This window comes from Platalea leucorodia (assembly GCF_965183815.1).
Source record: "Platalea leucorodia genome assembly, chromosome: 3".
Taxonomy (NCBI): Eukaryota; Metazoa; Chordata; class Aves; order Pelecaniformes; family Threskiornithidae; genus Platalea; species Platalea leucorodia.
The window spans coordinates 53,808,785-53,825,830 of record NC_138825.1 but is presented as its reverse complement, the minus strand read 5'-3'; the positions used below and the strand labels follow the sequence as shown (position 1 = coordinate 53,825,830).

At 43.5% G+C, this 17,046-nt stretch overlaps 1 protein-coding gene across 3 annotated transcripts; it reads right to left on the bottom strand.

Annotated features, from left to right (window-relative positions):
• Positions 1-884: 884 nt before the first annotated feature.
• STX11 (syntaxin 11) lies at positions 885-16,413 on the bottom strand. Of its 3 annotated transcripts, none has more exons than XM_082307306.1 (3): positions 16,318-16,413; positions 7,013-7,248; positions 885-3,925 (listed from the first exon to the last, which is right to left on the bottom strand). In XM_082307306.1, the coding sequence occupies exon 3, from the start codon at positions 3,918-3,920 to the stop codon at positions 3,054-3,056; it is 867 nt and encodes a 288-aa protein (XP_082163432.1). In that variant the 5' UTR covers positions 3,921-3,925; positions 7,013-7,248; positions 16,318-16,413; the 3' UTR covers positions 885-3,053. The 3 variants fall into 3 exon arrangements, with proteins under 3 accessions (XP_082163432.1, XP_082163433.1, XP_082163434.1); XM_082307307.1 differs by having other exon boundaries at positions 7,043-7,248; XM_082307308.1 differs by lacking the exon at positions 7,013-7,248.
• Positions 16,414-17,046: the final 633 nt, after the last annotated feature.

Here is a 17,046-nt window from a genome sequence, read left to right as displayed (position 1 = left end):
CCTTAGCGAGCATGAAGATGTCCATTCTGCGGCTTCTGTTATTACTCTGCTAACATATTATCGAGCTACTTTTATCATCTTCTTCCACTCATCCTGTGTGGCATGAGTCTTTGCAACTATAGCATGATCAGGTTTTTTTCAAAAGTCTGTTTAACTGTGACGAGGCAAGTTCATGGGCTGGCAAAATTTGGGTTCTTACGCAACGGAAGGATAGAAAAAACCCCATAGTATTAAGCAATGAAGACATGTTTGCAAGGAAGAGAATTTCTTCAGTTACTGGAAGTAATTTTTCAAGTGCCTCTAACTCACAATGCGACTTAAAAATCGTTCTAAAGGGTCTCAAGCTGGTATTTCAATAATTCTCAGTTTCTTCCTTGCACCAACAGCCTTAAGTCAGGAGAGAAGGTCTACAATTACCTTTTCTTCATGCTTTCCCTCTCTTTCCCTGTGCCTCAAATCGGACTAAAGATATGAATATAAGCTTTGCATATCTACTAATGAAATCATCAAGATGTCTCAGAACTGCCAGAATAAATTTTATTTCTTCTTGCAGTAGAGAATCATCTTAGAATGTATGAAACTCATTTTTCATGGTTTTTATAGGAAAAATTATGGTAAGTCTATCTCAATATGCAACACATTTGATTTACTGTGGCAACAAATATTAGGAGGACTTTTTTTTTAGGCATTGTTTAATCTCCTTTCACCAACTCAGGATTTAGTCCAGCAGCTTTTAAACTAAACTTGACAATGCAGGAAACTGCTCAGAGCTGCTGATTCAATGTACATCACTCTCCACTTTCAGTTTTTCTTATTAAATCTTTTATTCCATTTGTAGACATACGTATGTGCAAAAAGAAACGAACAAAAAAACCATGTACACATTTTTATCAAAAGCATTGGTGAGTGCTAAGAATATGCAGACGAAATGAAATAACGCATTTTATTCTTCATTGATTTATGCCCACATGCTGACCCTCGGAGGTTTAGGGTATTTCTCTAGAAATGTACAGTTCCATTGACTTGAATGGCAGTACCCACGGAGCAAACAAACGACTTTGTCTTCTTGAGTAGCACCAAAGCAGTAGTCGTGGTGCCAGCTCAACACCCTCCTTTTTCCCACTTCAAGTATCAACATTGGGTTGTTGGAGAGGTCCTCAGGCAAGCATAATACTGACATAATCAGGACGTCACTGAGTATCAAAATATCTTCTAGTTTAGAAGATCGGTGTTCCTCACTCTTCCACGTTATCACAGACAGGTGCTTCAGTGAAAGAGACTTTCAGTTTCTGAGAAGAGTTATCCATTTAGCTTCTATTTGTGTAAAAAAGCCTGTCTGGCTAAGAAGCATTTCCTGCTAGGATACGAAAGCTTGGAAGTTGAATTTATTTTGCTGTTTTGTTATATCAATATAAATAGTAAGAAATGTTTGGGTGTTTTTTCACATATAAAATTAGTGTGCAAAAGATCAGAAGGGAAAAGTTTCATTGCGATTAGTGCAGGAAGATGGCTATGTGCATCTCCCGAGGAAAAATCCCAAATACAAAATATTTGAAATGTTTAAATATATTTATTAAAATAGGTACAAATAGGATCAGCATTTAAAAAAAAAACCCACTAACTTCTGAAAAAATGTCCTGCATTAATTCAAAGGATAGCACTAGATCACAGTCTATCAGGAAGCCACCTAGAAATATTATAGTTGGAAAACCTCCAGAAGCAGGAGCTATACTCACTCACCAGACCTTAGGAATACAAGTTTCACTGACAATGCTCAGTGGTTTCCAGGGCTGCAAATTTTCTATTCCCTCCTCGTATTCCAAACCTGCTGTGGGCAGACTCCCCTTACACAAAAGGAGAGATTACTTTTAAGCTTGAAAAGAGCACTGAAATGACATTAAAATGTTGTTTTCTTTCTTCTTCAGGTGTACTGAAGAAATATGTCTATTTTCTTTCCCAGGTGGAGATTTCCTAATAATGGGAGCAAAGCCGTGGGTTTTGTATGCTGGTAAAATTACATGTTAATAAATTTAATCCTTTATGTTATTTAAAATAGATATTAAAAAAATCCATATTCAATCATTGCTTATAAAAAAATAAAAGTCTATTGACAGGATAATCCTTCCACTAAAACTGCTTGTGTGTATGTGCCAGCACAGGAGACCCTAAAATGCTTTCTCGACCCCCCAGCTGTTGTCTTCTTATGGGTGCTTCTGCAGAAGGCCACTGCATGCATCTCTTCTGGCTGAAGTGTTAATTGGTAGAAAAATGTATTAGAAGCATAAAAGCATGGCAGTTTTGAAATTGGAGAGTACGGACAGTGGCTCGAGTTAGAAGTCAGTGAGATGCCTCAGTGTTGCAGTGCTTCTAGCCACCTTGATAAAGTTGAGGGTGCTCAAAATGGAGGAGAGCATCACACAAATGGAGCAAAACGTGCATGTTATCATTTAAGGTGCGGTTACATCTGTTAAGATTCATGGCAGGTGGAAATCAAGTTGAAAGAGAAACTCGTTCTGTGTCCTGCTCCTGCTAACAGGCTCAATATTTTGTCAAATGAACAGAGCAAAAATCTGTTCAAGTATTTGCATCAAGCAGGCTCCAAACTAGTTAAAATTGAAACCTCCTGATTCTGGGGTGTATTGTGTCACCCCAGGCGGTAAGGCTGCACCGCCTCCAGACTCACTTGGACAAATAAGAATAAAGTTACTTCATGGAATTTCTCATCTTCCCTAGGCTGAGTTATCAGCCCATCATTCATTCCTCTTTCTTGCCTATCTGAAAAAAGTATCACTGCAGATATGTTCTTGCACCTCTAGTTACAGCAACAAAGTACATTTCAATTAAAAATAGATTAAAAACAATTCTATCAACATTCCTAGGAGCTCTCAAACAGAACAGCCTTCAGCACATTTAGGAAAAAGGCAATGAACAAAAGCAACTGCAAAATAGCCCCCCCCACCATTTCTAGGGGTTGTCGTTACGGAAAAGTCACTGGAAAGAATGCCTGATTTTGAAGACATTCGAGTCAGTCTGTGACAGCTTCAGTGGGACAGTCACCTTCTGCAACAGGATAAGCAGCAGCAGAGGATTGTTCTGAGGGGGTGTTTTCTCCTGTATTCCAAAGCTTTTTTCACTTGCTCTTTAGCTTCTCCTACATAGTCCTCAACATTTTGCATATTTATCTCAATGACGTCGAAGGTGTCCGCCTGTTCCTCCACTAGCAGGGCCACCTGCAGAAAGAGCTCATGAACTTCCTTAATGCGGCCTTCTAGCTTCACCAGCTCCTTATGACGTGTCTCTATCTCGTTCAGGGCTGAGCGAGCCCCCTTAACATCCGACAAGAGATTCTCAGAGAAGACATCCCACTTGCCTTGCTCAATCATCTCCTCGATCTGGTTGCCAGAAACATCTTTGCCCATGATCTCTAGCTGCCGCTGAATTCGAATCTTGCAGTTCTCCCGTTGGTTCATCTCTGTTGCATTGTATTCAAACATCGCTTCCTGAAACGCATGCATGAGGTCAACGTAGTGGTTCTTCGCTACCCTGGCAATGATAGACATAGCCCCGTACTTCGTTATTGCATCTTCGCTGAAATCTCTCATTATCTGGAGTTTCCTGTGGATGCTTTCTCCGCGGGCCTTGATGTCTCTGGCAATACAATTAGTATCTCGTTTGATGCTACTAAGACGGCGCATGGAAGTAAGGAAGCGGTTGTTTTGCTTTCTGAGCCGCCTGACATCCTCTTTTAGGTGGTCGTTTTCTGTCCGGATATTCTCTATGTCTTTATGAAGAATTTCCAAGGCATAATCAGTCTCATAAAGGAGAACATCGTGCGGTGAATTTTCATCATCCTCGCTATCAGAAAACTGTTGGTTGTGTAACCTGGCAAATTCACGCAGCTCGTTTAGCCGGTCTTTCATCCTGCCTGTAAAACAGAGAAACAGGAGGAAAGAAGTTTAAAGTAAATAAAATACTGGTTTGCAAGGGTTGGAAGTTCATAACTAATAACTACATCATAGTTATAACTACATCGTAGATAACATAACTACATCAAAGATAACCCCAAATACCAGATTTTAAATTTGTTCACAGTATTTTATACAGTGATAGATCTCAGATCCAAAACTCTGGTGCTAGAACACCCTTCTAGAAACTACAAAGCTTAGAAACTAAAAAAGTGCAAGAGAGAAGACAACAAATCCTGAAGACAAATCCAAAAGAATAATAAGACAATCTCCAACCCCCCCAAAATGCTGGTCTTTTGCTTGGAGAAAAAAACAAACTCTTGAGCAAATGACAGGAAGCTTTCAGCTGTCAGCACGTGCAGATGTGTTAATAACTGAACGCTTCCCACTGCTGCTCACTACAGAAATCTCCTCTAGGTCTTGGCCCTTCATTACATCGACTGCCCCAAATGTCACAGGTCCTGTGTCATTCTAAGCTTGCTTTTCCTGGGAGAAGAGTAGGAAGCCTCTCAGAAACAGAAATGGCATTTACCAATACAGTTGGGAAAGAAAAGTTTCGAGAAATGGTGCGGAAACTACCAAGACAGAATAAAAAAAACCAAAAAGGAAAGGCAAGTTTAGGGTCTCCAGATGCTATCGTTGACCACAGTGTACCAGGCATCAAACAAAACAACACAGCGATAGCAGCATTTTGTTAAGTAAAACCATCCATCCAACCCTTCTTTTTTGTATGATGGAAACATCCTACTGGAGGAATAAAGTAACACCATTGTTACAGATCAGGATCTGTTTTCTATGTGTTTGCCTCAGACGTGCTTAACTACAAATTTCATTAAAAAGCCACAGAATGAGTAATCTGTACAGACCAGTTATGGGGTAACAAAACATAAGTCTCCTTTAAGTAGGTTGTTTACTTGAAAGTCTAGACCTAAAGGCTTTGCAGAAAGTGAAATGTGAAAGCTTCAGCAAGAACCCTGCACCAAGTGTTACAGCAAGCAGGAAGCTGAAAATTTCCCATCACAAAAGCTGTACATCCCATGACCTCATTTAAATTCATAAGAAAGACAACCAAGTTAAGAAGCACCACCAAGCAGGACATCTCCAGATCTCTGTGTCTGGAGGATTCATTTTTGTTTTTCCAGAAATTAGAGTATCTTCACAGCATTTACAAACATGCTATCCACTGTGAATGACACATCCCTTCATAGGACTATCAGTTATTCTCAGGTTAAGAAAAGTCACGTGTGTACATACCCACTATAACAGGCCTAGATCTAATGTGAATTAAAACTGTGAGTCTATAATCCGTTTCATGGGATTGTTAGATGTGTTAAAGATGTTAGGGAGGAGATGGGAAAGATTCCATCCCAGACGCAGCCTCTCGGGCTCGTATAGTTCATTGGGGTTATATACTCATCTTGAGAAGTGTCCTGATCAGGATCACATTTACACTGAAGAAAAGAAGTGAATTTCAACTTAAACCAATTCTTTTACAAGCAATGTAAACCAAGAAAGTCCATTAATATCCTGAGAGAAGAGCTTTCATTCAGGAATCCATGCATGTAAAATAATTTTTTGAATTTAAAACATAAGCCACATAGATTCAATTCAATCACATAGATAAAGCTTTAGGAAATGAAAGGTTTTCCACCTCCTCCCTCAGCAGTAATAAAATCAAGACTTTCACCTCATGCCACAACACCAAGATGAAAAACCCCCATCTAAAAGGAAAAAAAAATGTGTGGGGCAGCTTAAAAGTCAGGTTTACTTGGCTTTAAAACCGTATGGCCAAGTTTTCCTAGAGGCACTGAGACAGTGAGAACACCTACCCTTCCTGTCTGGAAATAGTGGACCATTTTCTAGACAGCATGGTGGAAAGGGAACACACAAAGGCATCTAGCAATCTCAGGATTATTTAGATGTCTTCTAATCGCTAACTGTTTCTGAGATGCTTTTCACCTGCAGTGTAGACGTGGCTCTGAAAACCAGTCACATTGCTCATCTGACTGCATTCCTGACTCCTACTGCCTTCCCTAGAGTTGATGATCCTCCCACTTCTAGTCTGATCCTTGAACTGCTGTGTGTTGTGAAAAACTTCAGCAGTTTATTCTTTTTGCGTTTAGCATCTACATTTGGAAACAGCAAACGATGTTTTTTATGACTTTAAAATGACAATCCACAGCAGCGAGGTGCCATTCATGTAAACTAAATCATGTGTGCAGGACTGTGTTGCCTTTGTGTTTACTGTTCCTCAAACTTCAGAAAAACTAAATTTCATCAGCCTTCCACAGAGAGCAGACTGACAACTGGCTCAATAATAATTACATTTTGTTTTTTGTGCTTGACAAAGAAAACACAAACAGAAAACCATACTGAGTAAGAGCTCCTGCATAATAAACTTATGATTTTGTACGAATAGGTCTACCCTTCCTTCCTTCTACCCTCAAAAGTGTAATTTGCAATTTGTCTTTCTCACCCACAACTACTTTAAGGTGTTAGATAAAATAAAAATAGGAAGAAATGGAGAAGCAAATACACAGTAATTCACAACATGAAAATACTAATGCTGCAATAAGTTCATGTATATACCAAATCTGCAGCATCTCTGTAAAAATATCGCTAATTTTTTTTAATACGACATGAAAGGTTAAAAAGTCAAACATTAAAAGAAGAGTAAGGAGATGCCAAGTGTGGCCTCAGATGGCACCATGATGTTGCCAACCCACAGGACGATCATGCAATTGAACACTGGCCTATGTCCTGTCACTTCTACCAGGTCTCTGCCTACGGTCTGTATGTGCTGAATAAAAGTTTTACAATGTGAAATTTAACATTCACCAATCAGTTCATGGACAGATATCTCATTTACTGTGTTACTACTGTTCATTTCCTCAGGGATTTTTCCTGTGAAATCCCTGGGAAGCTCCATAAACTCATAACAGTCTTTTGGGGAAGGGCAGACCTAACGGCCCCATCCACAGACACAGGTTTCGAGCCCAGAGTGATTAAGGACAACGCTATCACTCTCGATGAGTTATGATGCCCACCTGAGACACCTGAAGCACAGTTCTTTGTACCTGGTACGTTCAGAAGTCAGCTCCTTCTGACTTCGGCCGCTGCTGCAAGCCTCGGGGCACTTTGCTGAGTAAGATCACGAAGTAACAAGCTGGACATCAGTGAATGAACACGTGGATCGAGGCCACTTGTGAGAAGCTCGTCTCCAATGATATGTACAGCATCACCCACAATCTCCGTGATCCAGTAGATCCAGTAGAATCCAATTCTAAATGTGAACAGAGGGATCAAATTACCGCTACACTGACAATCTTCAACCTGGGGTTTCCCAGTTTCTGAGTGCTTAGCTCTAAAAGCCTACATTATTTGAAACTACGTACCAAAACTTACATTCAAGGTAGTCAACATTAGGATCTTTTAACTCTGTATTGAGGACCTGTACCCGTCAGGGTAATGGCTCCACAGGGTAAAGTGACCACACTTTTGTCCTGACAAATGGATGCCATCTCTTCAGGCCTGACTTCAGAGTCCTGCAAAATCAGGGACTTTTGGACATCTTCTTTCATTTGCCCTGAGTTCTGTCTTTTTTCTCTCTGTTTCTAAAGTGCATCACTTAGCCTGCTTCCCACTTTATCTTCACATTTTCAAGATGCTCTTCTTTATCTACATACAGTGCCTGGACAGGATGGAGGACAGAAAGAGAATGACTTTCTGCCTGTATTTCAGCATCATATAAGGCCACAAACACCACAAATTGCAGAGGACACCTATCCAGCTTTCTGCCAGAGCATGCTCAATTACTCTGTAGGTTAACATTTGCAATATTTGGCCGAAGTGATCTGTAAGGTTCAAGAAAATGTTTAGACTTCAGCTTTCTTGAGCACCTTTTGGTCAAGGAACATAGTAAATTTATTTGGGGCATTTGCAAACTGCTGCTTTGAGAAACTCGCCATTTGGCAAAATTTTAGGAGTTTTACATAAGGAAAACAGCAGGCTCAAATGCAACACAACCACAGAGGTCTTTCCCCATTTCAAATTCCCATTTCAAACAAAGGGGAAACAGATCTTCCCAAGGGAGGACAATAACTTCCCAGCGTTCCTTTGATAGTTCTGTCCCTGACGCTAAAGAGCTGAAACAAATGAACAAGCAAGAATGGGAGAGCAGGGGGGAACAGCCATTTGAAAAATTTCAGCTTAACAGATCAGCATTTAGAGAAGGTGACCTCCTTTATCATATGCGGTTGTTACTTGGGAAAGTTTGCATCTACTTACATGTTGATAGCATTGTTTGTAATTAAAACAGCAATATATTAGTACATTACTAGTTGTTAGGGATAGCCTCAGCACATGTTCTTTAAAATGAGCGGCAATCTCTCCCTTAATCTAGGGCCTGGTGCAGCAGTAAAAGTTGGGCTCCCTGGCTCCAAAGCAGCTCTGCAGAAAAGGACCTTGGTGTGCTGGTGGACGTCAAGTTGAACATGCATCAGCAATGCGCCCTTGTGGCAAAGGAGGCCAACAGCATCCTGGGCTGGAGTAGCAAAATTGGTCGAGAGAAGTGACCCCTCCATCTGACACTTGAGAGTCCACATCTGGAGTGCTGTGTTTGTGCTGGGGCTCCCCAGCGCAAGAGACATGGACACCCTGAGGTGAGTCCAGGGGAGGCCACCAAGATGGTCAGAGGTGCTGGAGCACCTGACGTATGAGGAGAGGCTGAGAGAGCTGGCAATGTTCAGCCTGCAAAACAGGAAGCTCAAGGGAGATCTTGTTGCTGTCATCAACTGCGTAATGCAAGGGTAGATCCTTCATGGAGATGTAGAGCGACAGCACAAGAGGCAACAGACCCAAGTGGAAACAAGGGAAAAGCCAGCCAGACAGTAAAGGGGGGGAAAAAAACCCACAAACTTTCAGGAACACTGGAAAAGGTGCCCATAGAATTTTTGGAATCTGCATCCTTGAGGATATTCAAAACTCAACCGGACATGGACCTCAGCAACCTGAACTACCCGTGTGTGTTCTGAGGGGAGCTGGATTAGATGACCTCCAAAGGTCCAATCATCTAAATTGTTCTAGTACTCAGCCTTAGGTCAAAAGTTTGCTGATTTGAACATGAGTGCTAAATATATTCAGCTACTTGCCCAGGTTTATTTAGGATACATCTAACACATCAGAATACCAAGACACCAACTACTCTGTACTCACAGCCCCAAGCGTATAAATACCTTAATTCTAAGAGTGTGTGTTTTAATAATTAGCTGTCAGTTTGACTTTCGTTTAAAATACTGCGTATATTCAAACTGGAACATGTACTTCGATGTTTGTATTTTTGGGCTAGGTAAATCTGTCCTTGTAAAAATCAAGTTTCTTCTGCAGTCCGTCAGGGTGTGTACACCCAAACACACAGACACACGCGCACACACAGGAAATACCGGCCAGATAATGCCTGCAGAGGTTACAACTTTGAAGCCAGATAGCCACCAAGTACAGTCAGCTGAGGACATGTTCAGTACTCATCTCTTCATGTTAGCATGCTACTTCTTGGTATTAATCACCACAATGACTAGCTACCCCATGATGCCTGAAAAAGATGCAAGCTGTCCTGTTGCAATAAGACTGCAGCCCCACACAACTCTGCATGACAGGGGATTTCAGACAGGAAAGGAAACCCACTCTGAAAATCAAAAACTGTGCATACACATAAACCCCTTTTCTGTTAGCCCCATATACATACAAATAGGAGTCCTGCATATCATATTTCCATTGCTGTGTTAATGTTCTGCAGCCTGTTATCCACGTAGAAATAACTTCAGGATGAAAAGTTATTTCTATAGAAACAAACAAATTGCACGCCTGTACTTATTTCAGCTTTAACATTTGCATATCCATATCACTGAGTTTGGGGACAAACGGTGAAATAAAGCAGCAGTTCAGCACAGCATCCATATTTCATCACCAGCAGCTGTGAAGGATGCCAGTATACATTTTTTCTTTTTACAGCATTCATAAAAGGCAGCTACTAATTAATACCAGCTTGTGGATTAGCAAAAGTCTAGTCAGTAATCTTTTTAGCCTTGAGTAGGACCGTACAAGATGAAGCTTTTACTTCAGTTGAAGTGGCCCATTTGAGGAACAACAGATATTTCAAAACAAGCCAGTCAAAAATCGGTTCTATCAGCAGTTCTTCTCTCGCTCAGCAGGCAAAAGTCCTGTTGCGCGCCACTACGAACCCACGTGGCTCATCCTGTCTCTGAATGGCATATGCTCTTGGTTGCATGACACACAACAGATGTGACCCAAGAAACAAGTGGTGAACAATTTGGAAATAACCTGCTCCTAGGCAGAATTACTTCATAACCAAGTGGGCACCAACACATTCCAGTAACTTCCCATACTGCTTGTAGAGGATGCAGTATTGATGGAAATCCACTCAGATGGACTGGCTGAGTCGAACACACTCCATTACAAGGCAAATAGTGTGCTGCTCTTGCACAAAAGTGCAAGCCATGTATAGGTAAAAGAAGTGTCAAATGCAGCTGAAGCTTTTCATTTAAGAGTTGGAGTCTCAGATTTAATCATGATTTTCTAGTATCTTTCTGTTTTGGAAACAACTGTCTTAGACCAGATTTAATAATTTTCCCTGGTATCTGTTGTCCAATAATAGATTGGACAATATTAATTAACTTGGAAAACAGACTATTGTTTACAATAGGTTTCCTCTTTCCAAAAGAGTTTCTAATTGACTCATCGCAGAGTGCTAGTCATCTTTTCAGCCCAAATTCCCTGTCTCCCCAATCATGTCCATCACTGGTGGAACAGCAGGCTTGAATTTCTCAAATCACTCCTCTTTCTTCTTGTTTTTCATCTATAAGAGCTCAAAGAAACACCAAACACCATAATCTAATGATTAGGACAGTTTGCCTTCTGGAGGTGTTTTAAGATCACACCTTTGTATTAACTCCAATATTAACAACTATGACAGAGACTGGCATTTCAAAATCTTTTTGTGGCCTCACTGGAAGGAAGTTATCTTCTCTGGAGTTTCTTGGATTGGGCAATGTTTAAAAATAGACAAAATGTATTCAGGATTGAAAATACATCAGTTAACACAGAACACCAGTTATAAAGCTACAGTAATCCAGCAAGAAGCTGGATCTGAAATGCGTCTGAAGACTATTAGACACTTCCCACTTCATACCATAGTCAAAGCCTGTGTATAGCGGAACACCTCCTTTATACTTTCAGTCACCCTAGTGAGAAGTGTATACGGTTAGCAAATGTCTCAGGGCAGGTTTGTTTTTTTTTTCCAAAAGCTTGCATGAAGTGTCAGCTTCTCCGTTTGTACAAAAACAAGTTATTTACTGCAAGTCAACATATGCAGAGAAGTAGGGATGGCTCCATTCTTTGCAGGCTATTTCTGCAGTTGTCCAAATCTCCAAGTCTCCAGTGGTTCCTTTCCTACCATAAAGGCTAGGAAAGGCCTAAGGGAAAAAATTAACATTCAAATAGTTTGTTGCCTCTAACTCAAAGTAATGAGGCAATAATTGCTTGAATACAGATAGCTTTGGAGGTTCTTTGACTTATCCCAGTTTCTTTACCAGTATTCAATCTCTTCACTATAAAGTAACATAATTTTTGTACCACAGCATATTGGAAATTCAGGGATCTAGGGTGCATCTCATACTTCCCAGAGGTATTCAGGTTAACTATCTTGGTGTTTTCCATAGACTGGTTATCAGGTTTTCCAGACACCAGCATCAAAACTAGGAGAAGCTGCTGGCATATATTAAATGCACACATAATATGCATTTCATTTTTCATGTATGTATGAAGAGATTGGCAAAAAAATCTGAAGTTTTAACTTGTTACTACACAGTAGCACATGCTAAGTAAACGTTATTCTCGCACAGGACTGTATTTTACCCAAGGAGAGGGGGTACAGTCCCACCATCGCTCCCCATTCAGTGCTTTTCAGAACATGCAGTGCACTGTAAGCTAACTACTGCAGGCCTCCAGGTAAAATCGGGGTGGATGGAGGCAAGGGGAGCGTGAACTGTGCCTCCACGGGCCTGGCAAATAGTTAAGACAGAACCATACCACTAGCATAAACAGTGAGACAGCCATCCATGCATTTCTTGGCAATTACTACAGCTCGGCATCGTTATGAGTCACTGCGCAAGGACATCAGACAATGGGCTCACAGGCAGCGCTGTCGCTACAGTGCCATGAGTATATACATTATCTCATTAATCACCTCGGCTTCCCTGAAACACATTGGCTCAGCGAAATAGCTATGTATATACCACATTTATATAACTACTATTGCTACCACACAGTGGTATTTGTAAGTGATTAAGACATTATGTTGGCATCCAGGTAGAAATATGAGGCTGCATGTGCTCATCAGTCAGAAGCAACATGTTCTACAGACATTTTTAAACTAGCACAACAGCATTACTTTTTAAAATACATAAGTATTTAATTATATGCAATGCTGTGTTACAATCTGAGATCAAGTACTCTTACTTTAAAAAATCCCTTTAAGGTTAAATATGGGGTGGTTTATTGGTATTTGTTCATGTGGGCCAGTACACGAGGCTCTGTTCTGGATACTACAGCAAAATCTACACAACTGTAATTGGACCAAAACAGTTTCAGTCAAGAAATAACCCCCACAGCCACACATGCATACCCACAGCCTCAGCCCCAGGACATGTCAGGTGCTGGCAGGCTTTATGGCAATTACTCTACACTACTTAGCAGCTCATGGGTGTTTACAGGCCCATTCAAAGTACCAGTGAAGTTGAGACAAGATACAGATGTAATTAGGGACACACTGGTCCGTGGTACTTAGAGAATCTGTTCCTGACTGGGCATATCCAAAGCTCAAGCAAGCTTTATTCTTGCTTTCAAAAATACATGTTTTGTCACTAACACAAGGAGGGCACAGAGGAAAGGCATAGCAGGAAAAGCTGGAGCATTCAGTACTTTCTTGGCTTTTGTGAATGTGAGTTTGTCAAGAATAATCTTAGCAATTAACGGGTTAACTTTCATAGTAGATAAAGCAAAAGCTGCACGCATGATAAGCCTTCTGAAGTCAAGATATGTGACATCATTCCCCCTGTGATAAACTACAGAAATATGCTCTAGATGAGAAGTGCCAAACACTGTGTGACAGGCTAGATGAGATATCAAGATGCTCGACACAATCAGCAAAAGCTATCAAAACAGACGTAGAAACTGAACTGCATTGCTCCCCTCATGCGGAGCCCCCCCGCTCCCCAAGAGGGGGTTCCCAGGAGCCAGCCCTCGCCAGGAGCAGCACCGCTGCTCCCTGGGAATGATGTTCCTCACCAGAGATGGCTCACGTGGGGTCCACGTCTTGGGGGGCAGCCCAAAATGCAAGTCTAACCAGAAATGGCGTCTCTGCAAAACTGCATAAAGAAGTGGTAACCCCGCATTTGGTGCTGAGATGAGTTTATTGGATCAAATTAACATTGCCTCAGTAATTCCTGCACCATGCTTTGTCATCCCTGCACTACAGGGATGACCAGAATCGAAGAAAATTGATGGGCCAGATAAAAGATAATGGAAAGTGTATCTGATCCAGCACCTTCGTACTTGACAGAGCGGTTGTCTTCTCACTCTCAGAACTGGTTTTGAATATGCCAACATTATGATGGGTTTCTGTCACACTCGGAGGTTATCCATATTTTCCATTAGCAACTTGGAGAGCGGAACCAAACATGAGCCTGTGACGTCTCCAGGTGACACTGAACTGGAAGGGAGTGGAAGCAAGCGTTTGGTGGCAGAGGGAAGGAGAAATGATGAGAATTTAAGATGATCTTGGCAAGTAAGAGAAGTACTAACAAAAATAAGAAGAAATTCGATAGAGACAAGCCTGGTATGGTACATTTAGAAGAAATTATTCGCACAGATAGCAAGTGGAGAACACCTAGTTTGGTAGCAGAAAAGCATTGGTGGGGTTATAGCAGATTGCAAGCTAAAAACCAAGTTCACAATATAATGCCATTGTAAAAAAAAAAACGTGTCTTATATGACAGATGGCATGGGAAGGACTGGTTTTACTCTGCTTGGCGTAGGTAAGGCCTCAGTTGGAACAGTACCCGCACCAGTTATCGCACTGGGAAAGTCAGAGCATAGCAGGCATTGTCTCCAAACGGTTCAGAAAATACAACCCTGGAGGAAGAGGAGTGGCAGGAATTACGTTCATTTCATGCAGAAGACCGGGGAGAGAGACACAGCACTCCAACGTATAAAAGGAGTTTGTAAAAAGAGAAATGATCGGTTTGTTCCCTGTGTTGACATTGGAAATACACAAAGTAATCCATTTGTTTCGCACGTGAGATCTATGTTGAACTAGCTGTGACTGGCTGAAAATCAGACAATTTCTCTGCAGGAGCACTGTGGGACCCTCTTCCGTAGAGGACAGAGAGAGACTACAGAAACCTCCCTCAGGTCTGGTTTAGAGGCACGGCTACAATGCACTGAATGGATTAGGTAGCGTCTTACAGTCTCTCCATGGCCCTGCATTTCCATGATTTGTTCAGAGCCCTCGCTCCCAGTCTCACTGTGTGTCCAGCGCGGTGCATGTGCGAGCGCAGGCGAGCACAGGCCCACGACCCGCGCTAGCAAGCAATTCAGGTGACTCTCTTCACCCAGCAAATTCTCTTCCCTCTCTGTTATTTCTGCACCAGCAGCAACTACCATTTCTCCTTTTGGAGCAGATCTTGGTTACTGTTATAATATAATGGAAGGTGTCAGACATGGAGCCTAACCCCACAGCACCCAAAATCTCCGAGACTGTGATATAATATGCAGATGCGTTCCATAGCATCATGTTTACCTGCAGTGCCCAGAAGATACTGTTCTCACATCATCCCTGTTTAATGTCTCAAGAGATCTTAGGTACCCTGCTTAGTTTCTTCATGAAGATCTCTTATGACAACAGAGGTTAACTTGCAGTTTTAGTTTCAGCCAAAACACCAGATATATTTGCCATAGGACTTCTTAACATGCAATTTCAGTTTCAGAGCAGTGGTCACACAAGGCAGTCAGTGAAAAAAACAAGGTGAGAAAAAGCTCGTCAGAGGTGTTGGGCATCTAAACCATTCTTTCTTAAGGACAACCTTTAGTCTGTTCGTCTGTTAGACCTTTGGTCTGTTTTGAACAGAAAAAAGTTACGCTCATCTAGTAGTCTCACCACTTGCATATAAAACTATTTAAATAGCAAGTAACAGCATTGGTAAGAAAGCAGCATCCTTCAAATTGCATTCTCATCTTAAAAAGTCATATATTGCCATTTTGATCCCTGACAGCTTAAAAAACGGTTCCTAAAATACCATCTAAAGAGCAGGAACAAGAAGCGTGAATGTCTGTTTTAGGCCAGTGTTATTCTTCTAGTCATTTCCTTTCCTGGTATCAAAGAATGACATGCAGTTATCTCAGACATACACGAGTACTAATTCTTCTTGGCAGAAAAGGAAATTAGTATCAATTAAGAGGAAGCAATCAAAGAACGCTAACTTTTGCACCCACTCGCAGATCTGGCCATGATGATGCCCAAGAAAGGAGTAAAAGCTATTATATTTTGCATATGAACCCAGTTTTCGACCAGATCTGCTCTGGAGCTATTCATAACCACCTATGAGCATATTCATGACCACATATGAGCACTGTGAATGAAATGCTAATACTCGTTCAGCCAGACAAACAAGGCAGCTAAAAATGCAGACACCCATTGGGACTGGACAAGGAGACTCGTATTTTAAAGCGCCTCTGGTTTTCCCTCATCCTGCGCAAAACCCAGCCACCCCTTTTGCCCCTTTTGAGGGCCCAGAGCTCCCCGAAGGCAGCCAAGGCACCTCCAGACCCAAAAGCCCGGTCCCCATCCCCTGCCGTCCCGTCTGCCTCCGGGCTTCAGACTTCCCCTCTCGACTCAAGTGGGGCAGTTTCGTTTATTCTTACGCAAAACCGAGTTGCAAAGCGCTCCGAAACCCCCGCGGCTCCTCCTGCCTCGCCGCCTGGGCTGGGCCGGCCGCCGGGCGCGCACCGGGGCTCCCCCGACGGCAGGGGAGGGGACGGGCCGGCCGCCACCGTGGGAGCCCGGCACCCGGCCCGGCGCTGCCGTCTGTCCCGAAGCAGCTCCGGGCCGGGCCAGCGCCCCGGGACTCCCCAGCCGATGCTGAGCGGGGCTCGGGGATACGGCAGGGCTTCCGTCCCGAGAGCCGACGGCGACACGCCCGGGGCGAAGGAGCCCAGCCCAGCCGGTTCCCCCGAGCAAAATGCCGTCTCGTCCTCCCCCATCCCGACAGGTACTCACCCCCGGCCAGGGCAGGGCCGGGCCGGGCCGGGCCGGGCCGGGCAGGGCAGGACGGCCGGGCGCCCTCCGCTCCGCTCCGCTCCGCTCCCCGCGGTGCCGCTGCCGCCGCAGCGCCCGCGCCGTCGAGGCAAGCGCTGGTCCCCGACGAGCGCCCCGCCCCCGACGCTCGGCTCACCCTCCTATTGGCTGCGAGACGGGGGTGATTTGCATAGTGGCGCCCCGCCCCTGGCGGGCTGTCAATCAGGGCCGTCGAGGGGCGGATGGAGGGGCGGCCGCACAGGCCCTGCGCCGTGCCCCCCCCCGCCGCCGCCGTCCCCTCGGGGCGGCGCTCGGCTCGCACCATTTCCTAGCAGGGGGAAAGCCCGCCCCGTGGGTGCTGGGAAGCGTGGGTGGGCTGGGGTTGCCCGTTTCTTTGCCGCCGTCCCCACGGACGCCCCTGCCCTTTCGTGCCCTCGCCCCCGCGCCGGGAGGGGGTGAGGGAGCGGGGGGGGGGCGGTGAGGCCCGGGACGGACGGCGCGCTACCACCGAGGGGGCGCACGGGCGGCTGAGGGGAGAGCTCCTTGCGCGGTGCTTCAGGGTAAGGGTGAAATTGAGCCCATTTTTGGGTGGTGACGTCGGCTCTGATAACACTTCTGGAAAAAAAAAAAAATCACCTTCCCCATCATTCTGACTTAAAAAAACTCAGCAAAACTTTCATCACACAATTTTTAATACACACTAAGAATACA

What these genes read in the sequence shown, in the direction of transcription:
- STX11 (XM_082307306.1), bottom strand. Translation starts at nt 3,920, where the DNA reads ATGAAAGACCGGCTAAACGAGCTGCGTGAATTTGCCAGGTTACACAAC.